The 25,044-nt window shown below is 50.8% G+C and overlaps 2 protein-coding genes and 2 long non-coding RNA genes across 11 annotated transcripts in view; 1 reads left to right on the top strand and 3 right to left on the bottom strand.

The window, feature by feature from the left end:
- Nucleotides 1-25,044, top strand: part of LOC127472701 (uncharacterized) — a 250,451-nt gene that overhangs the window by 56,572 nt on the left and 168,835 nt on the right. The window lies entirely within an intron of this gene.
- On the bottom strand, nt 2,022-13,838 carry IL10RB (interleukin 10 receptor subunit beta). Its single transcript, XM_051791252.1, has 7 exons — nt 13,677-13,838; nt 11,328-11,451; nt 9,870-10,039; nt 6,795-6,979; nt 4,816-4,966; nt 4,401-4,558; nt 2,022-2,987 (listed from the first exon to the last, which is right to left on the bottom strand). Exons 1-7 carry the CDS (start codon nt 13,723-13,725, stop codon nt 2,775-2,777), a joined length of 1,050 nt encoding a protein of 349 aa, XP_051647212.1. The 5' UTR covers nt 13,726-13,838; the 3' UTR covers nt 2,022-2,774.
- LOC127472700 (uncharacterized) overlaps nt 15,459-25,044 on the bottom strand; it is a 140,608-nt gene continuing 131,022 nt past the window's right edge. For both annotated transcript variants that reach the window (XR_007905105.1, XR_007905106.1), the window contains exon 3: nt 15,459-15,657. This is a non-coding gene — a long non-coding RNA (uncharacterized LOC127472700). The remainder of the gene's footprint in view (nt 15,658-25,044) is intronic.
- Nucleotides 15,671-25,044, bottom strand: part of IFNAR2 (interferon alpha and beta receptor subunit 2) — an 81,379-nt gene continuing 72,005 nt past the window's right edge. For 2 of the 6 annotated variants that reach the window (XM_051791230.1, XM_051791231.1), the window contains exons 2-5: nt 19,507-20,024; nt 19,103-19,265; nt 18,297-18,415; nt 15,676-16,741 (exon numbers count right to left, since the gene is read on the bottom strand). In XM_051791230.1, the coding sequence (XP_051647190.1) occupies nt 16,076-16,741; nt 18,297-18,415; nt 19,103-19,265; nt 19,507-19,956 (1,398 nt within the window). In that variant the 5' untranslated portion in view covers nt 19,957-20,024 and the 3' untranslated portion in view covers nt 15,676-16,075. Of the gene's footprint in view, nt 16,742-18,296; nt 18,416-19,102; nt 19,266-19,506; nt 20,556-20,989; nt 21,160-21,458; nt 21,589-21,898; nt 21,941-22,487; nt 24,203-25,044 lie in introns of those variants that run through there. The other 4 variants (XM_051791226.1, XM_051791227.1, XM_051791229.1 and 1 more) reach the window with 4 other exon arrangements.

Genomic DNA, 25,044 nt, shown 5'->3' with positions numbered 1-25,044 from the left:
GAACCCAGGCTCCAAGGAGGGAATATTCCCAGTGCTCTGCACACGGATGGGCAGCCAAGCCTGGCTGTTCTTCCTGGAAAACAGCTCTTTGCACCTTTCTTTTCACAGCAGCAGTATCAAGGGAAGGAGCCTCTGTGCCACTTATTCAGTAACTGGAGAATCCTACAAAGTGACGTTTTGCCCAGTCATTAATGGCTGTTGCCCAACCCCCCTCAGGAAAAAAGGCACAAATTGCTACCACAAACCCTTATCCTGAATTTCTGGTTAAGAACCTATTTAAAAGCCTTTTGCACAGCTCATGATGGGTATTTCTGAAAGCCTTTCTGGCTCTGCTGCTCAGTGGGACTCGTTCTGCATTTGCACTTGGCAGCCAGACAGCCTTTCCTGGAACCTCCGGGACCTGCTGGGCAGGGAGGTCACCAAAGTCACCAGTATGGAGAGGTAAAGGATGTGGAGCTGGAGGGTGTCCCTGGTCCCTTGGTTGGTCCTGGGCTCTGGTTTCTCCTTGTCCCTGAATTCTCACTCCCCTCCCTTGACTGGAACTGGCTGAACAGTCCCTTCCCTCACTGCCTTCCCTCACCGCCCTCCTCTAGGATCTGTTTTGCTCACCACAAGCCCAGACTCCTCTCCCACAGTTTCCCCTGTCTCCCTATTCCTTAATCACTCTTTTCTGCTGTGCAATCCAGTAAATATATTCAGGAATAGCTTTCCAATAACCCCCAGGTCTCCAGAATGGGCTGTGTCCCTCCTCCCTTGGCCAGGACGCTCCGTGCCAGAGGGAGCAGCCTCCCCCTGTACCTGGCAGTCTAAATCCTGACCCAGCTGAGTGCCCCTGGTTTGTTGGTTCATTGCCATCACAGTTCCCACAAGCTCAGCTCAGGATTAACTCTCCTCTAAATGATTGTTCTCTGAAGAGGCACCAGGTGCCTGGGGGGCCTGTGGGGCCACCCAGCCCATGTGGGCACAGCCAGAGGCCACCTTGTGCCCAGGCCCCTTTTGTGGCTCTCAAGGAAACTGTGGCTGAAGAAGAGGCCTCTCACCTCCAAAGGATTTCCTGGAAGGACTTGGCTTGGGACAGGAAGGCTTCTGAAGCAAATCAAACTGACTCCAGGTCACTCTGAAGAAACACATCTGGACTGCTTTTAGGAGCTCTTAAATCCCTGGAGGTGCTCAAGGCAAGGCTGGATGGGGTTCTGAGCAAACTGGTGGAAGGTGTCCCTGCTCTGGGGAAGGGCTGGAAGGGCTCTAAGGTCTCCTCTTCTCCAGGCTGATTCCAGTTCATTTTGGAATTCACCCTCTAAAGGCTTTCTGGGGATGACACAGACAGGAGGTTAAAGATGAGCTCACCTGAACTCCAACCCTCTTGCTTTACCAGACCCCACGTTCCACATCAATAACCAGTCAAACACACAAAGTGCTTGGGACAAACCCTCCCTGTCCCCATGGGGCTGGATGTGCTGGAAGAGGAAGCAGGATCCTGAGGACCTGCCCTTGGACACTTCCAGGGATCCAGGGGCAGCCACAGCTTCTCTGGGCACCCTGTGCCAGGTGATGTTCTTGCAGACACTTTCACTGCTTTAATCTGAACCCAAAATATCTCTGACCAGCCAAGGTTGGTGTTTCCTCTCTCCCCCAGTTTGGCTTTTGAATGAAGCAGCACAGCCTCATCTCTGCCTCATCTCTGCCTCATCTCTGCCCTCAGCAGGACCTGATTCCAGCCACATCCCACAGATGGGAACTCCTGCCCTTCCTACAAAACCAGCTGCCAGAGGGAGGAAAGCTGCCTGTGCTGGGAGGGAGGAAAGGGCAGGGAATTCTCCCCCTCTCCTCTGCCAGAGCTGCCCAGCTAGCTCACACAGGCAGGGGGTGTTGTGCCAGGAGGGGTTTGTTTATCTGAAAGCAAAAAAAGAAAAAGAACATATATAAGAAACTGTTTGTGTGGGAGAAGGGACAGGGATCACACGGGGAGCTGGACTGGTATCCTTGGAGGGGTGACCCAGACACACTTCACTCGTGGCAGGTTCCTTTTGCTGACAGAATTTAATTTTTCACTCTCATTTTGATGTAATAACACACAAATGCCAGTTAATGGCACTCTCTGCCCCAGTGTTGGGTAAAACCTTTATATAAACCTTTGTAAAGCCCTGGGTAGGACCCTGGGCAGGACTGTGCACAGGGAGTCCCAGCTCCCCAGACTGACATTTTTTAATTAAGAATACACATCAACAGATAAACAAAATGAACCTAATTTAACTCCCACTTTAGCTGCCAAGTTTTCCACAGACTTCACTTCACCCCATCCTAAAAACTTCACGATTTTGCAGCAGGTAGAAAACAATTCAGTAGAAAGATGATGCCTCTGGGGACATCCTTAAAAACACATATAATTTTTCATAAGAAAAAATAAATCAGATCATGTCTTTCTTTACAAAATATGCTTTTCTTTTACAAATATTTTGCTTAGTTTTTGCAATAAATAGTTCATCAGAGTTAACTAGTACTTTTAATATATATATATATATTAAAATTGCTTTTTAATGTCATAATCAGTGCCAGGTATTGCCACACCTCCTTAGGGAGCCACAACCAGCAGTGGCAATGATTGTATATTGTTTAGTTCCTCATTTACAGCCAAGTTTCTTGTACTTTAAAAAAAATGATTCTGTCAAAAGTCTGTGCCCACCCCTTTGTCTATGGATTTCTACTGTCTGAAGAAAGCAGCAATAAGGAGATAAACCCAACAGTGCCTTTGTTTTCCTTTTCCAAGGGAGCATTTAGGTCTCCCCTGAAGCTGTTCCTACTCCTGAGTCGGAATCTCCTTGTTCAGAGCCCTGGGGGTGCTCTGGTGTCTCGCTGGCCTCATCCTCAGCCTCATCCCTGGGATTCTGGGAATCTTCTGGAATGACAGTCAGCTTGTCACAAATAAGATGTTCTTCTTGTGGAAGTGGAGAGAAGGACTGTGGAGCAGTGGGAGGTTTGCTCAAGAACTGTGGGAAAAAAGAGGAAATGAGAATTAGGTTGCACTGGCTGGACCATCCTGTTTGCTCAGAAATACTGTTACTGTTAAACCAGAGATATTGTTTTCCACACATCAGTCGGTTTTCTCAGTCCTCACAAGTCCCAGAGGGGCAACAATGTCACATCCTCTCTAACATCCTGTTCCGGGCTTGGGAGCAAACTGGGAGTGCCTTTATTTGGAAGAATAACCCCAGGGGTGAGCGACTTCTTTGGGATAGAAACTTCCTTGAAAAGAATCAAATACCAGGTTTGATGTGAAACAAACACTGAAAACTGTGATTTGTCTGAGGGGAAGGAGTTCACAGAGAGATCTGTTAAATACCTACGGGAAATGTGACTTGTTTGTGCCACCTCAGAGAGCAGAGACATCAGAGTGATGCTTGAAATGTCTCCTTGAACAATAACCTTTTGGCCAAGGTGAGGGAGGGGGATGTGCAGGGCCATGGGGTTCAGTGAGGAAATGGCTTCACTTTGGTACTGAGAGAGGACACCTTCCTGCCCCTGCCTGCTCTGCTGCCAGGCTGGGACAGCCTCCTCTTCTCCAGGCTGAACAATCCCAACCCTCTCAGCCCTTCCTCAGAGCAGAGGGGCTCCATCCCCCTCATCATCTTGGGGGGCCCTAAGAAGAAATAATTCTGAATTGAATTTTGCACAAGAAACAAACTGCCCTACCAGGAATCCTGCTCAGTGTAATTAAAGAAATAAACACAGGTATTAATACTGCTGGACTATTAGGTTTTTCTAGCAAACTGTGATTTGAAATGTGCTGGCACTAACATGCAGTCACATGCACATCCTTGTTTCTTGGAGGGGATCTGCTGCAGCCCTTTTGTGTCCTCTGTGTGTAACAGGGTCCGTGGCCAGGTGAATGTTCACTGCCTCCTTTGATCTGGAATTTTCAGATTCCAGAGGATCAGAGATTCTCTGCAAGCTCACCCAGTTCCAATCCCTGCCATGGACAGGGACACCTTCCCCCAGCCCAGGTGTCTCTGGGACACTTGGCCTGGTCCAGGTTTACTGCCCTACACTCTTCACTGAAGTTAAAACAGTTATTGCACTGGTGACAGAACTTTGTTGCAGGAGAACAAATGTGCTATTTTAAGCCCCAAATGAGACAGGACAGACAGAGATCTCAGTTGCTCACCAGTTAAATGGGGAACTGAAGTTGACACCTGTTATTCTCTCACTTTAAAACGAAGGAAAACATCCTGTTTCTGAGCCATATAAAGCTGCTTCTTACAAATTACAGTTTGCTGGCAATCAGGTGCAAATGGAATAGGGCAAAATAAAAGAACATCTGAAGGTTTTGGCACCGAGAGCCTTGGAAAAGCAAGTGGTTCTGCTGAAAAGGCTGATTTTGGTGTGCTAGGCAGAAAACAAACCTCTTTCAAGTGTTGTGGGAAAATATAGGAAGGGCAGAAAACATGTTTGGTGAGTCGGATGAGGTAAAAAAGGGAGAAGAAACAGACAGGGACTGCGATGGCCACGGCCAGCATGGAGCCAAGGAGCACTGTCACAACCACCCACACCGGAGTGACACCTGCAAGAGAGGAGGGGAAACGATTACAGCTGCAGTGATCCATTGCTGAGGGATTCCTTCCAAATGAGCACTTTCCCTATGGAATGCCCCATCCCTGGGAGTGTCCCAGGCCAGGCTGGACAGGGCTTGGAGCAACCTGAGCCAGCAGAAGGTGTCCCTGCCCACGGAGAAAGGGATGAGCCTTCAGGTCCCTCCCAGCCCGACCCAGTGTGTGATTCCATGATTTCCCAGTTCCCCCCTGCTGCCCCAGGCTTTACCATTGTGGGTTGTCTTCTCACACAGCTCCCTGCTCAGCTCCCCTATCTTGTTCCAGTCGGGAATCACCGCCTGCACTTGGACACAGTAACATGTCCATGGCTCCAGCTGGGACAGGATTTCAGAGTTGTGTTGGGTATCTACCTGGGAGACCTACAGGCAGAGAAAAACACCACAGATGTGAAGAGCATGACAGCAGTGACTGGAATAGCTAAGGAATTAGCTAAGGAATTAGCTAAGGAATAACAATTACAGTTACAAGAGTACTGTGAAACCACTCCCACCAGTGACCTTCTGGCTGTTTCTAGCAGCATGAATGAAGTTTTAGGCTAATGAGAAGAGATAAATGAGATATGTTTGCAGACAGAAACTGGCCCCCAAGCAAATGAGATCAACTGAGAGCACTGCTACAGACAAACAATCTAACTGGAGAGGCAGCAAGTGGGATGGGTGAACAGGACAAGAGGAAACGGCCTCAAGCTGTGCCAGGGGAGTTTTAGACTGGAAAATAAAGTAGGGAAAATTTCTTCACCAAAAAAGTTGTCAAGCCCTGGCACAGGCTGCCCAGGGAAATGGTTGAATCACCATCCCTGGAAGAGTTCAAAAATGTGTGGATGTGGCACTCAGGGACACAGTTTAGTGGTGAACACAGTGCTGGGTTAAGGGTTGGACTTGGTGATCTGAGGGGGCTTTTCCAACCTTCACAGTTCTGTGACTCTGTGATCCAGACAAAAGGAAAACCAAAAAAAAGAGAGAAAAAGGCTTCTGCAGGCTGTGAGATGAGTGACAGCAGAACTTGCTGTTTAGAGGCACAATCAGTCATGTCCCTGTAAGTGCAGAGTAAAGGGGTCCCTACAGTATGTCCTGTTCTGCAGTAACAGAGCCCTTCTCAGCCTGAGGAGACTCCATAGCCAGGTTTCAATCTCTGAGCAATCACACACTCCAAAAATAAATTGTGAAGTTACACAGTCTCTGCCCTTTGCTTCTTTGATCCCTAGGAAATCACTCAGACCCCCCCAGAAGTGTTACAAGTGCAGATCCTGACTGCAGTTCCTGCTTCCTCTGGCAAATCCCTCTGAGTTTGCACCCCACATGCAGAAGCACCTTCCTTTCTAGGAGGATGGGAACTGCAAACCTGGGAATTGCAAAAAAAAAAGTCTGCTTTTTGGGAGATGATGATTCCTCATTTTCTGGAACTGAATTGTGCAGGGTAACAAACACAAATCAGAATTATACACAGTGCAGCCCCATTCTGTGAAAACTGTGCTGATGTGAAAAGCACTATTTAGACAGTGACTGGTGTCTGCTGGTCTGAGGCTTCCTCTTTTCTTGTAATAGAACACATGATCCTATAATTATTTTATTATTTATCATCTTTCTCCAGGCACTGTGTATGGAGAAGCCTTTGGGGCTGAGTAACACATTTGCCTGTGGAAGAGACTGTTCATGAGAGGGAGAAAGTGAATTACACAGGCAGAAATTGGAGAGGTGAGCACAGTTAATGTAAGGCCTCACCCACTTTGGGGGATTCAAAGCCCAAAGTTTCCTGAAGAGGGAATAAACTCTCAGAATGTAGCAGTTATTTGTAACTATGGAAAGAGACAATTCCATCCATGCTACTGTTTAACTACCCAGCCCCCTGCCCTGTGCTCCCAGTCACTGTTGTAGTGACTGGGCTTGATTACACTGTAATTAGTAGAGATCTATTTGTACTTCAGCCCTGTCAGAATCCCAGAATCCCACACTGGTTTGGGTTGGGAAGGACTTTAAAGCCCACCCAGTGCCACCCCTGTCATGGGCAGGGACACCTTCCACCAGCCCAGGGTACTCCAAGCCCCGTCCAGCCTGGCCTTGGACACTTCCAGGGATCCAGGGGCAGCCACAGCTTCTCTGGGAAACCTGGGCCAGGGCCTCCAGGAGCTTTCAGAGCCTCAGCAGGGTGGTGTTTTCCCAGGAAAAGCAGAGATCAAAGCCCCCCTACCCTGGAAGCAGAGGTGGGGTCTGTAGTGCTGCCTTTCTTCCAGTACAGGATCCTGTAGCCCCACGAGCCGTAGTACTGCCTCAGAGACCACCTGTCCTGCTTGTGCTCAGCAAAGGGGCCCGAGAAGTCCACGTGCAGGGCCCCAGACTCCGACTCCACCTTCACTTCAGGGGGCCCAATCACTGCTGCAGGGGGGGAGAGAAGAAAGAGGGGAATTCAGCTTCACAGTCGTTTCAATCTGACATTTTTATACAACCCACGATGATTCACATCTGAAATAAATTTATCTGTTGGAAGAAAGTGATGTCTTCTCACAGGTCAGGCACAAATAAATCCTTTCCTCGTGGAGAGGTCTGGAAAGGGGGTTATTTTTTCGCAGTTAAACAACAGACACAAGTGCAGACTCCATTCCCCATGCCCTGGATTAGCTCAGTTCCCTTTTGCCAGCTGTGGTGACTCCTGGGAGAGGAAGGACTATTTCCATGGTTATTACTCACTTCTCCTTCTGGGCCAAGCTGTCACAACATCTGTTTTTCCTCAGGAGACCCTCTAGTAAGGTGTTTTAATGTTTTTTTTCTACTGTGATTATTTTGAAAACCAGAAACCTTTGAATTATTGCTGTGTGTGTTACTGATTGTCTTCCTTAAACTGAAGGTTATGCCCTTGCCTCCTGTAAATGGCTTGTCCTTGTTATGGCATTGTGGCACTACCTAAATTATTTCATGAGTAACTCATAATTCCATAAATCCCTTATAATTCCAGCAAACTCTGGTTGCCTCTAGATGCATCACAGGGCTGTACATTCCTACAGTGCTCATGAACATGTTCTTGAACTCAGGAACAATAACGTAAGGACGGTCTTGGTGCCCCTGGTTTTCTCAGGCTGATCCTACAGCACAGTGTGGAATTCCTTACAGAAGCACCAGCAGAAATAAGAACAGAATCCCAGAATTGTCAGGGCTGGAAGAGACCTCTGGAGATGATCCAGTCCCATCCCTGCCCAGGCAGGGTCACCTGGAGCAGGTGACACAGGACCATGTCCGGGTGGGGTTGGGATGTCTCCGGAGAGGAGACTCCACAGCCTCCCCAGCAGCTGTTCCAGGCTCTGCCACCCTCAAGGGAAAGAAGTTTTTCCTCCTGTTGTGTTTTAGTTTCTGGCCATTGCTCCTCCCCCTGGCACTGGCACCACTGAGCAGAGTCTGGGGCCATGCTCTGACCCCCTGGGAGACACTGGTGTGGATTGATGGATCCCCTGGGAGCCTTCCCTTCTCCAGACTGAGCAGGCCCAGCTCCCACAGCCTCTGCTCAGCAGGGAGATGCTCCAGACCCCTCAGCACCCTTGGGGCCCTCCTGGCCCCTCTGCAGTGGCTCCTTGTGTTCCCTGCACTGTGGAGCCCAGAACTGAACACAACACTCAGCTGTGCCTCCCGGGGCCGAGCAGAGGGGCAGGATCCCCTCCCTGACCTGCTCCAATGCTCTTCCTGGTGCATCCCAGGATCCCAATGTCCCCCCGGCCCCCAGGGCACCCTGATGGATCATGGTCACCTTGTCAGGACCCCCAGAGCTCTCTGCAGCAGGTCAGGTGAGCCCAGCACAGAGAGGAGTCACAGACACACAGAACCTCACACACCTTTATGTGACACCCTCTCACCAGCTGTGGCAACCCCACAAACCCTCCTGTCCTCCCTGGGGATTTGCCCACTGCCCAGTGCTCCCAGGCTCTCCTGCCAGTACTTTTAGTCCCTGACTTTCCCATTCAGGATTAAGCTGCCTTCCCAAAGCCAAGCCAGCTCCCAAGGCCACAGGCTCTTTCAAATATATGTCAAACATATACACCTCTGTCAATGATTTACTGGTTTTCTCTCCACTCTGAGAACCCCTCCACACTTTTTATTACATTTTCTTCTGGCTGTAGTTTATACCTTCAGAATTGTAATTTTTTCCACACCATGTTTCAGTGCTTCTGTGCTGGGCAGGTTAAATTGTGTCACAATTATCTGTTTTAAAGAGATAACCAATAAGAGCCCTTGGAAAAACAACGCTGTTAAATGTAAAATTCCACTCTGAAATCCAAGAATGATGAAATTCAAGCGAGTGGAGGTGGGGCAAGAAAAAAATCGTATTTGTAAAGGTTTTTCTCCAAGGTGAGGTGGAACAGAAGCTTCCTGTGTGATTTTGTGTTAATGGCTGTGAGGAGAAAAAAGCACTGGGTAACATGAACTAAATAATCTAAAATATTTTCATTTTTGTTCATGATTAGAGTAAGAATGTACAAACCACGGGATGCTCAGTGGTAAAACCCACTCTCAGTGCCAAGCTCAGCAACACAATTAACGCCTGTGCTGTGCACTCTAATCAAGGCTATGCCTAAATCTTCCCTCCCAGAAGAGTGTAAAGCTTCACTAAGAGAATGGCAATATTGTGTATATATTGTGAATATTGGGCAAGCAAGTTTTCTTGACTGAAAATTAATCTTTCCCTGTGAAACTGGGGTTTTTTTGAATGAAGACAAAAATAAAAAGAAAGCATTTTGTCTGGAAAAGCAATGAGGAAGCAACCTTCCACCAGCCCAGGTTGCTCCAAGCCCCGTCCAACCTGGCCTGGGACACTCCCAGGGATCCAGGGGCAGCCACAGCTTCTCTGGGCAACCTGGGCCAGGGCCTGCCCACCCTCCCAGTCAGGAATTCCTTCCCAATATCCCATCTCTCCCTGCCCTCTGGCACTGGGAAGCCATTCCTCCTTGTCCTGTCCCTCCAGGCCCTTGTCCAAGTGAATTTATTTAGACATATAGGAAGTCTGATTCCTTGAAGACAACCTCTCCCTGGCTGTAAAACTGAAATGATCCTTATTTTAAGGGAAGAAAGCCACTCTCTTAGAAAATCTCCTCAAAAGGGACTGCAGGTTACCAATATATAACAGCAAACCTACTCTGCTTTCTGCCTTCAAGTGTTACAACTACGATTTTCCAGGTGATTCAGTCCAGAACCGACCTGCCCCCTGCAGCTGCCCTCCTGGGTGCCCGGGGGAAGGGCACCCCAGCTGCTGGGGGCACGGGGGAAGGGCGGGGGGCCTTACTGTCGTGCATGGGGCTGAAGCTGAGGGTGACCCATGGCGAGTGGCCCTGCCCCGCCTGGGCCCGCAGCTGCAGGGTGTAGTTGCCGTACTCCCAGAGCCAGGACACGTCGCAGTGTGTGGCCCTCAGCCCGCTCCGCAGCAGCTCGAACGTGTCTCCCGGGAGGACGACGCTGCGGGGAGAGAAACGGGATTATGGGACGGGCAAATGGCAACCGACCCCCCTCTCGGCCCACTGCAGAACAGCAGGGCTCTGGGGCCGGCCGGTCAGGACTCAGGAGCACGAACATACGGATCCAGCGTGTGAGAACCACACGGAGGATTTCATGTGCACCCACAGAGCTGTGAGAGGGGTTAAAATTCTGAGTCAGTGAACAGATGCCCCTTCCCTGACAGTGGTCACAACACTCGATTCACCAGACAGGAGTGATCAGAGCAGCCTGCAAATACTCAGCCAAACCACTGTGCAAGGCACTGCTGTCCAGTGGGGACCTGTTCAGAGCTGTCTCCAAGATATGCATACATGGAGAGGCCAGAGAAAACAGAGCCTGACAAGTGACCAGGAACTGTTTGTAGAATAGAATCACAGAAGGTTTGGGTTGGGAGGGACTTTAAAGCTCATCCAGTGCCACCCCTGCCATGGGCAGGGACACCTCTCACTAGCCCTGGTTGCTCCAAGCCCCGTCCAACCTGGCCTTGATAATATATGATATGATATTTAATATATTATACTCTCTATGGTTTGCATCCAAAGTCCACCTAGAAAGGAAGTGACCAAAAGGTAACAGCTACCAAAACCCAAAAAAGTCTTCTTTAAACTAAGCATGAACAGAAGCCTCCAAGGAGACCTCAGAGCCCCTTCCTGTGCCCAAAGGGGCTCCAGAAGAGCTGGAGAGGGACTTTGGGTAAGGGATGGAGGGACAGGACACAAGGAATGGCTTCTCACTGCCAGAAAGCAGGGTTAGACGGGATATTGGGAAGGAATTCTTCCCTATAAGGGTGGGGAGGCCCTGGCCCAGGTTGCCCAGAGAAGCTGTGGCTACTCCTGGATCCCTGGAAGTGTCCAAGGCCAGGCTGGACAGGGCTTGGAGCAATCTGGGATGTGGAAGGTGTCCCTGCCCATGGCAGGGGTGGCACTGGATGGCTCCATCTGAGAGGTCAGGGAAGGAGCAAATGCTCAGCAGGACCCAGTCTCTTGAATCACAGGTAACAGCTACATGATAAACCACACACAGAGTGAATAACATCCATTGTTAAAAGGTGTTTCCCATTCCAAAAATAAAAGGTACAAAGCTGCCCAGGGTGTGAAGGCACAGAAAATGCCTCTGCCCTGTTCTTAGCCCAGCAGAGAAGCCTCTCACAAGCTAAAAGAAAGGGGCAGCTCCTCTGAAGAGGAAACAAATCACAGACACACACAGAGCTGTACCCTGTGAATCAAAGAAAGCAGAACCCCAGACCCACCTCCTGTAGCGGACGGTGTAGGTGATGTTGCCCCGGGGGAACCTCGGTGCCTCCCACTGCAAAGTGCTCTGCAGGTTGAGGGAGGTGATCCTGGCGTTCCTGGGCCTTGGCACCCTTCCAGCCACTGCGGGAGCAATGCAAACACACACACACACAGCTCAGCTCCCCCGGCCACTCCTCAGCCAGCCCGGCTTCAAACGCAGCTCTGCCTCAGCTGCTCCCTTCAAACCAGGCCTCCTCATCATTAATTCACACCCGGCGCCTCCCGTGCCCTCTGAGCTTGTGCAACACAAACCAGTTACCAGCACCAGTGACTTCCAGTAAGTGTTTATGACACCACCATTTACTGGGCACGGCTGACCTGGCACTGCCCAGCAGCCAGGGCATGAACTCTCCCTGAGACTGCAAACCCAAACGTTTGGAAGCACTGCTCCAGCAGCACTATGGGAATAACAGGGTGTGGGGAATGATAAGCAGAGATAAACCAGAAACACCTGTGAAGGTGAGTTATTCAATATAATAATCATTAATCAGCACTATTCACAAGTGACAAGAACAGTTGTTTTCTTCGCTTGGAACTGAATAAAAGAAACCCTAAAATAGTGTAAAGTATCGATGATCAGTCCATTACTGTCATGATTTAATGATCTTTAAATAATTGCTGGTATTGAAACTGAAACAGAAAAGATTCTGGCTCATTACTGCAACATAAATGAGCAATGCAAACAAACCCTGCCAGATGAGATCAGGGCTTACATGTCACAGGTGTCAAACCTGATGACAGATGTTGTGAGATAAATAACACAGTTAATGTGTCTACAGTTCACAGAATTATCAAGGTTGGAAGAGAACTTCAAGGTCATCCAGTCCCTAAACCACGTCCCTAAGGGCCAGTGGCTGCAGAAATAAATGAAATTAATGTGCCAGTTACCCACCTTTGGCAGACAGGAGCTTGAAATCTAACCCGGGTTTAAATAAAAACTATTTCAGACTCAATCCCTACTTGCACCCAACAAATCAACTCAAACACACCGCACATCACAAACACAGAAATGAGAATCACAGAAGGGTTTGAGTTGGGAGGGACCTTACAGATCATCTCATCCCACTCCCTGCCATGGGCAGAGACAGCTTCCATAGCCCAGGTGGCTCCAACCCCATCCAACCTGGCCTTGGACACTTCCAGGGATCCAGGGGCAGCCACAGCTTCTCTGGGCAACCTGGGCCAGGGCCTCACCACCCTCCCAGCCAGGAATTCCTTCCCAATATCCCATCTAACCCTGCCCTCTGGCAGTGGGAAGCCATTCCCCTTTTTTCAGTCCCCCCAGCTCCTTGTCAAAAGTCCCTCTCCAGCCTTCTTGGAGCGCTGCCCCTACTTTCAGGATGAGGTCTGAGATAGGCATGTAGATTGCCAGGAAAAGGCAAGGCTCCTTTCCCCGCAGCATTTCCTACCTGAACAATCTCCAGGTAAATTGTTTTATTGCGCAATGTGGATGGCGAGATATGAAGAAATACTTCTGAGGGTTTAAGGTTTGTGCACAGAATCCCAGGATCCCTGAGGTTGGAAAAGCCCTCCCAGCCCATGGATCCCCCCTGTGCCCCATCCCCACCTTGTCCCCCAGCCCAGAGCACTGAGTGCCACGGCCAGGCCTTCCTGGGACACCTCCAGGGCTGGGCACTCCAAACCTCCCTGGGCAGCCCCTGCCAAGGCCTCACCACCCTTTCCAGCAGGAAATTCCTCCTCCTGTCCCACCTGAGCCTCCCCTGGCACAGCTGGAGGCCGTTCCCTCTCCTCCTGTCCCTTGTTCCCTGGCAGCAGAGCCCGACCCCCCCCCGGCTCCCCCTCCTGTCAGGGACAGTCGTTGTCACAGTGACACCGAGCCCTGTCCCGCACGGTGACACCGAGCCCTGTCCCGTGCAGTGACACCGAGCCCTGTCCCGTGCAGTGACACCGAGCCCTGTCCCATGCAGTGACACCGAGCCCTGTCCCGCACGGTGACACCGAGCCCCCGGAGCGCGGCTTCGCCCCCACACCCGCCTTTCCCGGCCGGGACTCGCACCGTGTCCCAGCCCGGGCAGGATCGTGCCCGTTTCCCAGCACGGACAGAACCGCGGGGCAATAACGCCGGCGGGTGCCCTGCACGCCCCCCGGGCTGTCCCTGCTGTCCCCACAGGGCACACCCGCCCGCTCCGGGACTCTCGGCTCCTCACGACACCGGCGACCCCGCCGGCTCAGGCGCCCCTCGCTCCCGCCTCCCCGGGGGCACCGCCGCCCCTTCCCCGCGGCGAGGCGGGACCGGGAGGTCGCTCCGTCCCCTCCGTCCCTCCGTCCAGCGCCGGCGGACTCACCGCAGAGCAGGAGCCCGCCGAACAGCGCGCCCCTGAGGGCGGCGGCCATGGCGGCTCCCGGCGCCTCCCTCAGCTGCAGCGGGGCCGCCGCGCCATCGCCGCGGGAGCGGGGCCGCCCCGAAACCCTTCCGGCTTCCCGGCGGGGCGGGGCGGGCACGGCGGCTCCTCGGGCGGGGGTTCACCCGGGGCACCGGGGCTGCTCCTTCAGGCAACGGGGGTTCACCCGGGGCACCGGGGCTGCTCCTTCAGGCAACGGGGGTTCACCCGGGGCACCGGGGCTGCTCCCTCAGGCAACGGGGGTTCACCCGGGGCACCGGGGCTGCTCCCTCTCGGACACCGGGGGTTCACCCGCGGCACCGGGGCTGTTCCCTCTCAGACACCAGGGATTCACCCGGGGCACCGAGGCTGCTCCCTCAGACACCGGGGGTTCACCCGGGACACCGGGGCTGCTCCCTCAGGTAACGGGGGTTCCCCTCAGTCACCGGGGCTGCTCCCTCAGACACCGGGGATTCCCCTCAGACAGCAGGACTGTTCACTCTCAGACACCGGGCGTTCACCCGCAGATACCGGGGCTGCTCCCTCAGACACCGGGGGTTCCCCTCAGACACTGGGACCGTTCCCTCTCAGGCATCGGGGCTGCTCCCTCAGACAGCGGGACCGATCCCTCTCAGACCCCGGGGGTTCCCCTCAGACAGCGGGGCCCTTCCCCCTCAGAGCCCGGGGCTGCCCAGCTCCGCACCCCTCCAGGTCACCTCAGCCCTTCCAAAGCCTCGCCACGGCCCCGTTGCCCTTCCCGAAGGCTCGTCCCCAGCGCCGGGAGCGCCCGGCAGGAGGGGGACAGTGAAGCTGTCGGTCGCTAATACAGCGTGTGAGCTGATGCCCGGCCGGGCGCTCCCGGCTCTGAGGCCTGGCAGCAGGAGGAGAGGGGAGGTCAGCACCGAGCGGGTAAATAAATAACGCATAAACGGATACAGGATCAAACCTGATGTGAACTTCCCACTGCAAATGCTACCTGAGGAAAGCTTTATCTTCCACCTGCAGGGTCCGGCCCCCACCAAAGGTGCCCACGCCGCTACTTAGAGAACTGTGGAACGGTTTGTGTTGGGAGGGACCTTAAAGATCATTTAATTCTACCTCCTGCCATGGTTCTTCCACCAGCCCAGGGTGCTCCAAGCCCCATCCAACCTGGCCTTGGACACTTCCAGGGATCCAGGGGCCACAGCTTCTCTGGGCATCCTGTGCCAGGGCCTCCCCACCCTCACAGGGAAGGGATTCTTCCCAATTTCTCACCTGAATTTCCCTCTTCCAGTTTGAACCCATCACTCCTTGTCCTGTCACTGCAGTGCCTGATGAAGAGAACTTCCACCAGAACATCTCCCCAGCAAAGGGAAGGGAGAGGCAGTTTTATTATTCAGAGTAAAAAGGGTTCTTCCTCAAGCTATTACTGAAAATGCCGGTTTTTTGTTGGGGTTTAATCCATTTGCCGGCCACGGCAGCCAGAAACTGCTCGGGGGCAGAAAAGTAGGACCTAAGATATCAACACAAGGTGAAAAAAGTGGGTTTTTTTTCAGCTATGCAATAGCTAAAACCCTTCACACAAGGAGTAAGGTCTTAGCAGGTTAACTCACACTTTCTAAGGCCAGTAGGAGCCACGGGTAAAATTCAAGCAGGGATATGAAAGAAGTCCTATTTATGAAGTGCAAATGTTAAGTAGAACTGTACAGCACAGGAACTTTAAAATGCCATAAAAATATTTTAATGGTATTCAATAATTGCAAAAAATGATATAAAAATGTATTTAATGCCTCGATTTACTCTTTTGTAAGTATTGTAAGTATTCTCTGTCCTTCATTATTTCACTTCATCCACTTTCTCTAGAAAAATACAGCAAAACATCCAGCAAACCAGGTTTCAGAGAAATCCAGTCACAGGGCTAAAGAAAAAAAATAAGTTGAAGAAGTGGTCTGGTTGAGAGACCACCCTCCCACCAGCCCAGGTTGCTCCAAGCCCCGTCCAACCTGGCCTTGGACACTTCCAGGGATCCAGGGGCAGCCACAGCTTCTCTGGGCAACCTGGGCCAGGGCCTGCCCACCCTCCCAGCCAGGAATTCCTTCCCAATATCCCATCTCTCCCTGCCCTCTGGCACTGGGAAGCCATTCCCTGTGTCCTGTCCCTCCATCCCTTGTCCCCAGTCCCTCTCCAGCTCTCCTGGAGCCCCTTTAGGCCCTGCAAGGGGCTCTCAGATCCTTCTGGAGCCTTCTCTTCTCCAGCTCTGTCTGCAGGGGAGGTCCACCCTCACAGAACGTTAATAAGAAGACAAGATCTGTATGTTTAGTCCAGAAATAAAAGCTGGACAGTATGGACTTGTCTGCTAGAAGGTGACAGTGGCTCTCCCTCGTTCACCTCCTCATGTACCCCGTCACTTGCTCCGTGTCTGACTCCGAGGAGTCGCTTTCCTCCTCGGAAGGAGAGTTCTGCCATTCCTGGAAGCCATCAGCACCCAGTGCTTTGTGCCCAGTGCCCGGGTCATCCCTTGCCTCCAAGGCATGGTCACACTGCCAGAGCCCCTCGTGCTCCCGGGCAGGCAGAGCGGCCGCGGGGCCGTGCCCGCTGCCCTCCAGGGTGCCCAGCAGCACGCTCTGCAGGTCGATGGTGAAGCAGGCACTGCCGCCCTGCCCGGCAGGGCACTGACAGCTGAGCCCGGGGAAAGGGCTCAGCGCCTCCCCGCCCGAGTCCTGCTCTCCCTCCAGGTCCGAGTCCTGCTCCTCAGAGCCCCGGGGCTCGGGGGGTGCGCTGGCACTGCCCGGGGTGCCACTGTCCTCACAGGGCCTGTTCTCCGAGTACTGCCCGGGGGGGGTGCCAGGGGCAGGGGGGGCTCTGCCCAGCACCCCCCTCCTCGTGTAGTCGTGGTCCCACGGGGCACTGCTGTCACTGTCCTCGCTGTCACTGCCACTGCCACTGCACCCACTGGCCTTGGGTTTAACCTCTCTGGGGATGACCTCCACGGAGTCTACTTCTTCTGCTGGAAATATCCAGGACGGGTAGACCCACCTCCTGATGGATTCCTAAAGGAGTAAAGGGAATTAAAAACATCAGCCAGACTTGCACACGTGCACAGGAAAACATGAGCAACAACACCCCCAATCATGAGGTTGTCAAACAAATGATCCCTCCTGTGCCATGTTTTTGGGTTTTTCCACAGAGTTCAGGGCATTTAGGATTGTTCCCTCTTCTCCATTCCTGAAAATCACAGAACCACTGAACGCTTTGGGTTGGGAGGGACCTCAAAGCCCATCCAGTGCCACCCCTGCCATGGGCAGGGACACCTTCCACCAGCCCAGGGTACTCCAAGCCCTGTCCAACCTGGCCTTGGGCACTTCCAGGGATCCAGGGGCAGCCACAGCTTCTCTGGGCAACCTGGGCCAGGGCCTCCCCACCCTCACAGCCAGGAATTCTTTCCCAATATCCCATGTAACCCTATTCTGTTTCAGTTTAAAGCCAAAACACGACAGCCTTCACTACAAATCCAGGCACACTGGGCAGCCACAGAAACAAAATGACAATAGTGCCAAGCAGTGTCAGGTATGTAATGATTTAGTTCTGATTTCTGAGGTCTCTTTCTAAGACTAAAAGCTCATTTTAGAAACACATCTTAAACCTGAGCCAAGTCTTGCAAGTCTGTCTGAGCTCTTGCAGTTACCTGATCAATTTTATTGTCCTTTAGAAATTACTATTTGAAGCAATTTTAACATCCCAAGCCCCATTTTCCCCCTGCACTTTGGAGGATTATTTAATATCCAAAGCATTGAGGGAAAACGGTGACAATAAATAAAGAAATAAGGCTTAGACACTGCTTGGCAAAGTCATGTTCAGCAGGTTCAGGGATGTGAGGTAACGACACAGCAAAGAATAGAAACGAGGCAAAAAGTCTCAGAAAAAGGTGAGACCAATCTGCTCTGGGTATGTTTGCAGAAAATGGAAAATCTTTATGCTGAAAAACCCCACAGAATTAAATATAAAAGAAATTGGAGGCTATAAAAATAAAACAAGCAAGCAAAGATGGATAGGAACATTTTTGCTTGAAATCTAGTGGCAGTTCAGTCTCTCCTATGAAAATAAAAGATTAGCTGGCTCAGGACTGGCTTCCTCAAGTGCCAGAACACTTGGTGACAGAGAAAGAGTGATTATTTCATTCAAAACAGTGGACCAATTCCTCCTGCAGTCTTTCCTCCAGGGCAGGTCCTTCAGCCCTTTGCTCACCCCCAGGGCCCTGCTCTGGACCCTCCCCAGTCTGCCCACATCTTTGCTGTGCTGGGAGGACCAGAACTGGGCAGAATATTCCTGACAAGCACTGAGTAGTGGGGGATGATTCTCTATCTCTGTTGGTAACTTGTCACAGGAGAAAAAAAATGATTTTGAGAAAGACTGAATATTTGCTCTTAAGATCAGACAAGACTTAGCAGCCTGAAGATTATCTTTGACAGAGGTGAATTAAACAATCTGCAAATTAAACATTCTGTGTTCTTACATAACTTGTACATAATGCACAGGACTAGAAAATCCAGGAGGTAAACTTCCTCCTCCCACCCAGAAAGGTTAAGTCTGAGAGTTATTACATACCAAGGCACGTGGCAGTGATTTGCCCAGAAGAAAATAACCTCCTGCATGCAGACTCTTCAAGGCAGCACCTATTACCAGTGAGACACACACAGCACCTGCCACTGCAGCTAAATGATAACCTGGGCAGGAAAAACAATCAATAAACAGAAATGAATGAGGTGCACCACCACCACAGTTCATACCCCACATTCACAACAGCTAGTGAGAATAATTTTGGTTAGAAGGGTAAGTCAAAGTCAAAACAAGACCAGATCTCAAATTAGATTCAGGAATTTAAAAAGAAATGACACCATCTTTGATCCTTCTGCAGTGAGTGGAGGTTTGTGTGGCTCACAGCACTGCCAAGAGATTGGTTGCCCCAGAGTGGATGGGTTTGTCTTTCACTTACAAACCCTCCCAATGTTTCTCTCTTGGAAGGTACTTTCTCTCTGATACAATTCCTCACCTCTGCTCGCTGGGAGCAGGGACAGGAGCCAGGGAAGGGCTGGAGCTGGGACAGGGCAGGCTCAGGGTGGATCTCAGGACAAGGTTCTTCCCCCAGAGGGTGGTGGGCACTGCCCAGGCTCCCCAGGGCAGTGGGCACGGCCCCAAGGCTGCCAGAGCTCCAGGAGGGTTTGGACAACGCTCTGAGGGACAGGGGGGAGTGTTGGGGTGTCCTGGGCAGGGCAGGGCTTGGACTGGGTGAGCCCTGGGAGTCCTTCCAAGCTCAGGATATTCCATGATTCCATATCACCTATCATTTTGCAGGATTGAGTTGTAAATGTCCCCACACCACCCACCCAGACAAAGCCTTCCAGCACAGTTACCTGGGTGAGCCATGGAGCCTGAAAGGACACATTTCCAGGGTGAGGGGATGGAATGTTTGTTCAGGGATGCAGAGACCACAACAGACACACAGTAATTCCTACTTGGATACAATTCCTCAATGACAGTACTGAAAACTTCTTCAGTGGTTTTCTCCTGTGCCCTCTGCCAAAGAAAGTCAATGTTTTAAAGTCAGTTACCGGCCTAAAAAGAGATCCCTGGTCACTCTCCCAGACCTGCTACTCTGTGGTAAAAGATTGTGCTGGCCACTGTCTTTCTTCTAAGAAAACACATTTCTGTGTTTTCTTTTGCTTCCACTCACATATTTGCTCCTGGGGACCTGCTCACCCTTTTATGCTTTCCGTGTTTCTCCCGGAAAGCACAAATAAACCCCAATGTTCTTTACCTTATCCTCTCTATCCTGTGATTTCAGTGTTATTTCATAATCAAGCTCTTCATAGATATCAATTAAAGAGAGCAGCTTTCCCTTTTCTCTGTAGTGAGAGGCTGGCAGCTTCATGGTGACATTTATGCAGTTTAGACAAGGAGTTACATTAACTTCTGGTGGTCCCAGGCGTGCTATTGAAAAACAAGAAAAGGGAAAAATGATGGAAAAAATACACACTATATATTCAGTACCTGCTGTATTTTGGTGATGGATATGGAGCCGATTAAGCAGATTCCACAGTATGCCACTGCTGGAATTCCACAAGGCCTTGGAGCATTTAACTCCCACAGTCAAACCATAATTTCCCACAGGACTACATTTTAAAATCAGAAAGGAGTGGGGGGGAGGGAAGAAGCAGAGAGGGGTCAGAGGTTTTGCTTCAGCTTCACAGAGACCTGAGCTTTGCATCTACCTGAGACAAAAGCTGAGGTAAATGCACAGAATACAATCCCAGACTGGTTTGGGTTGGGAGGGACCTCAAAGCCCATCCAGTGCCACCCCTGCCATGGGCAGGGGCACCTTCCACCAGCCCAGGGTGCTCCAAGCCCCGTCCAACCTGGCCTTGGACACTTCCAGGGATCCAGGGGCAGCCACAGCTTCTCTGGGCAACCTGGGCCAGGGCCTGCCCACCCTCCCAGCCAGGAATTCCTTCCCAATATCCCATCTAACCCTGCCCTCCTTCAGCTTAAGGCCATTCCCCCTTGTCCAATCCTTTCTATCCAACCCAGTGCTGAGGGGCTCCAGGTCTCCTCCTCAGGGATGTTCTCAAACCCCTCAGTTACCCTCGTGCCCATTCTCCCCATCCCCTCCAATCCTCCCTCATTTCAGAGCCTGGAAGTGCCACAGCAGCTGCCTCTGGGCTGAGCTCAGAGGGAACATGACCTGTTTCTCCTCCATGGTCCTCCAACTGCTCCTCAATCTCTGCCTCTGTTACTTCAAAACTCAATTCTAAGCACAACCAAAGTGAAGCCACCTCTGGCATTATAAATGTCCCAGCTGAGAGGCACCTTCAGAAAGGAGAAATGAGGGTGATGGACAAGCAAGTAAACCTCTTTCCCTACACCTACTGCAGACATGGAACTTCTTTAACTCAACATTCACTACTCCAAGACATAAAAACAATGTGTTTTTATTTTTCAGTTACGTATCTTTTGCACTTCAGAGATTTTTACTTTATATTTGTCAATACTTGACACGATGCTATTTCCATTATATTTACATATATATTTTTTATTTCAAAACCAGATTTTTAATTTCAAGTCCATTTATCAGAACTACTATCAGCCACTAATTTTAAAAAAAAATAAGTCTTGTAAGTGACTTAGATACAAATAGCCACTGATCCAGTTAGCTTGGAGTCTCACTGCAAAGGTAGAATATAATTTATACATCAGCTGTTGACACAAACCTCTAAAATGAGAAATGCAGAGAGAGAACTCACTCTGAGTTAGTGGTGCAAAACGCAGCACGGAAGAGTTGAACACCCTGGTTCCTGTGATGCTCTGAACAAATGCATAATACTCAGTGGACGTGTCTTTGAACTCCTCTGTCAGGTCACAGGAGAGCTGTGCAGTGCCTGAGCACTGCCTGGCACTTGTCCAGTCCCAGTTCCTGTAAGAAAAGGCAAAATAATCTGAATTCTCTGACATAAGAAAGCATGAGAGTGTGAGGAAAGCATTTCTCAGTGAAAAAGCAAGAAAACCTCAGCCTTAGTATTTTCACAGAATTCCAGGAAAAGCCCTCCCAGCCCATGGATCCCCCTGTGCCCCATCCCCACCTTGTCCCCCAGCCCAGAGCACTGAGTGCCACGGCCAGGCCTTCCTGGGACACCTCCAGGGCTGGGCACTCCAAACCTCCCTCCCATTTGAGTCAATAAACAGTAAAATTTGTGCCCTGTTTCCCAGCCTTGCCTGCGGGGTCTGTAGAACACCCTGTAGGAGGTTGGCACAGCTGGGTCATTCCTTGCCTGCCAGGACAGAATGTGCTGGAAGTTGTTGGACTCCATTTGCAGGTTGTGAGGAGGCCCTCCCAGAATTCTTTCTAGAAAGGGAAAAATAACACAAACAAACAACAAACACCACATGAAAATGATGGCACACGAGTGTGAGACCAGGACAGTTCTACTAAACAAACCCAGTTAGAGCAACTCAGTATTTGCCCCCAGAGCAATGAAGCAGAGGACAGAGTTCAGCACGACAGACACAGCAGTGCAAGGGATGGTGCTCCTGGGCTACATTTCTGTGAAGTTCCTCCTTCAAAAAGCACAAAGTTTTAAAATGGAGCTTGGTGAGGGTGTGCAAGCTATGAAATGTGTTAGGGAAAGCACGTGAAAGATGATAAAAACTCTTACCAGGCAGGCTGCAAACAGCTGCAGACAGAAAGCCGAGGTACACTGGAAAGTGAAAGTGGGAGTTAATGCCCCGTGTGTCTGCAGGGGGGCAGTTCAGCTGCTGCCAACTCACTGCAATGCTCAGCATTCCCTCAGTGCCACTGGCACCTTCCTTCACACCTTCCTGCTGCTTTCCTCCACACCTCCCACCTGCAGGGTCTGGAGAACTGACCCCTGTCACCAATCCAGGGCTCCAAGGAGCTGGTTCTTGGATGGTTCCACTGTGTTCAGGCTCGTGCTGATCCCTCCAGACGGGGCTCCAAACCCGGTGTGCACCAACACACCCAAGGTGTTCTTGTCAAACACTGTCTCAGAGGGCTCTGACTGTATTCCAGGTCCCTCACTCTGTCTGTTAAACACCATTTCGAGTCATGACAAGAATTTTAGAACTGATCTGGGAACAGATTCTATTGTTGCTGGAATCATTCTCATGGATTGTAGAATCACAGGATGGTTTGGGTTGGAAGGACCTCAAAGCCCATCCAGTGCCACCCCTGCCATGGGTAGGGACACCTTCCACCAGCCCAGGGTGCTCCAAGCCCTGTCCAACCTGGCCTTGGACACTTCCAGGGATCCAGGGGCAGTCACAGCTTCCCTGGGCAATCCTGATATTCCAAAGGTTTCTTCATCCTCCTGTACAACCTTCCAAGAGACTGTTCAACCCCCAGGGTCTCACTGTATCCAGATTCTTTTCCTTGGCCAACCCACTCTTTGATCATTCCTATCTTTTCAGTGGTGCTTCAAAGCACTCTGGAAATTATTGTTCTGTCTGACCTTTCTAAATTCTTTTCCTCAAGCTCCTCCAGCCTCCCTTCTGCTTTCTGGGTGCAGCCAATAGAAACTTCCTGTCTTCATTTTAAGGCATTTTGTGGTCATTCCCCTGACTCATGAGATGCCAACTCCCACACTCAGTTGACCAAAGAAGTCACTACTATAATTTCAAACACGTTTTTTCCCATGCTTTAGATGAATTCCATGGAAAAATCTGCCAAGTTACTTCATTATCTTCCCCAAAACTCTCTTTTGTCTTGACCTGACGTGTCAACAAGACAAGCCCCAGTAAGAATGGCTATGAAAAGAGAACAGAACTCTAGGGTATACATTAAAAAATAAAACCACTTATGGAGACCCACAAATAATGGTTAGGACAGGACTATCACACAGTGCTTGAGTTTGGAAGGGATTCCTGGATTCAGCTCCTGACTTTGTGAAACACAGAACCAGAATACATATCCTGGTAGAGGGGATTGGGAATAGTTGTGTCAGTGGGAACTGATGTGCTGGGAGAATTTCCTCATGGATTAATGCAGTTATTTTCTGATCTTTGCCTACTGCTGCAGAGAGAACTGGAAGAGGAAAGGAAATATTTCCTACATGATTAATTAAAGAGATTTCTGCCCAGAGTCTTTGTGGCCACAGAGAAGTGCCTTAAGAATTGCCCTTTCCCTGGTGGGGGCACACACAGAACACACACAGATCCACCTGGGCCACGAGTTTGCTGAGTTCACTTGGGAAGGACACTCAGCCAGGTGTCTCTCACCAACGTGGCTCTCTGGACACGTGTCTCAAACTCAGCTGTGCCCCCAGCAGCCCTTCAGAAAGGAGGTGCAAAGACACCAAGCAGCAAACTCGAGCTGCACACACAGGAAATTCAGATTCCCACAGGGCAGGAAACTCCTCTCTGCAGCTTCATGTTGCCATTCAAACCACAGACATCTTCTTTCTTGTCCTTGCACTTGGACATTAACACTGAACAATAAACATCCCCTTACAGAACTGCAGTTAGAAGCAGAACAACTGATTTCTTTCCTGGTAGTAACAGATCACCTACATGGGAAAAAGCACCTAGTGGGGATGAACAACAAAGCAATATCTTAACTGTTATTATTCCTTAGCTGCCACGAGCTCAGATCTGTAATTATCTGGGCCAGCTGCCTTGCTGGTGTAGTTCCTGTCGACAAAAATGTTTCTCTGTTCTTTCCATATTTAATTTTTCAATGCCTCTTCCCCATGGAAATCAAATTCCGTCCAGCAGGAGTTCAAACAGCCTCTGAACTTTGTTTCAACAAACATGTTTAGCAAAGAGAGTTGAACAGTTGCAAAACTGTTTATGTTACAGTGTTACGTAAGAGACACAGACCACAAAAAACCTCTCAGACCAAATAACTGGGAAAACTGAGACTGGGGAAATGAAGATGGTTTGTGAACTGAGTGGGGAATCTTCTTTACCATCCTGGAGTTTCTGCTCATCCCTGGAAGTGTCCCAGGCCAGGTTGGACGGGGCTTGGAGCACCCTGGGCTGGTGGAAGGTGTCCCTGCCCATGGCAGGGGTGGCACTGGATGGGTTTTGAGGTCCTTCCAACCCAAACCAGTCTGGGATTCTGGGATGATGATCTTCCTATTTTTACACAATCAAAAGATCCTAAGAAACCACCTTCTCACTACAACTACAGCTCAGCCAAGCTATGTTTGTTTTACCTGCTAATCCAGAAACTAAGGAGTGCTGAAAAAATTAAATAAGGAATGAAAAGCAACATGTCCATCTAAGAGCTCATTGGACATTCAGAGGGGCAGAACCATGGAATGGTTTGGTTGGGAGGGACCTCAAAGCCCACCCAGTGCCACCCCTGCCATGGGCAGGGACACCTTCCACCAGCCCAGGGTGCTCCAAGCCCCGTCCAACCTGGCCTGGGACACTTCCAGGGATCCAGGGGCAGCCACAGCTTCTCTGGGCAACCTGGGCCAGGGCCTCCCCACCCTCCCAGCCAGGAATTCCTTCCCAATATCCCATCTAACCCTGCCCTCTGGCAGTGGGCAGCCATTCCCTGTGTCCTGTCCCTCCATCCCTTGTCCCCAGTCCCTCTCCAGCTCTCCTGGAGTCCTTTAGGCCCTGCAAGGGGCTCTCAGCTCTCCCTGGAGCCTTCTCTTCTCCAGGCTGGACAATCCCAATTCCCCCAGCCTGTCCCCACAGCAGAGGGTTTCTGTCCTGGTTAGAAGAGCTGGGACCAGTTCATCACTGGATGGGTGTAACCAAACCTGTGTATTCCAGAGCCTTCCATGCCATTGCCCAGGAACTGTTCTCAATGAACCATTTACACCCTCTGCAC

Source organism: Manacus candei, unplaced genomic scaffold (assembly GCF_025592945.1).
Source record: "Manacus candei isolate 608988 ecotype Guabito, Panama unplaced genomic scaffold, ASM2559294v1 h1tg000031l, whole genome shotgun sequence".
Taxonomy (NCBI): Eukaryota; Metazoa; Chordata; class Aves; order Passeriformes; family Pipridae; genus Manacus; species Manacus candei.
The sequence above is the reverse complement of the archived record's forward strand: the minus strand, read 5'-3'. Positions and strand labels throughout refer to the sequence as shown.

Bases quoted from the DNA above. Each gene is read 5' to 3' on its own strand.
- IL10RB (XM_051791252.1), bottom strand. From the start codon at position 13,725: ATGGCCGCCGCCCTCAGGGGCGCGCTGTTCGGCGGGCTCCTGCTCTGC. The intron at 10,040-11,327 runs GTGGGTCTGGGG...CTCTCCCCGCAG, and splicing joins TACACCGTCCGCTACAGGAG to CGTCGTCCTCCCGGGAGACA. The intron at 2,988-4,400 runs GTTTGTTTTCTG...TTTTTCCCACAG, and splicing joins TCCCACAACACTTGAAAGAG to TTCTTGAGCAAACCTCCCAC.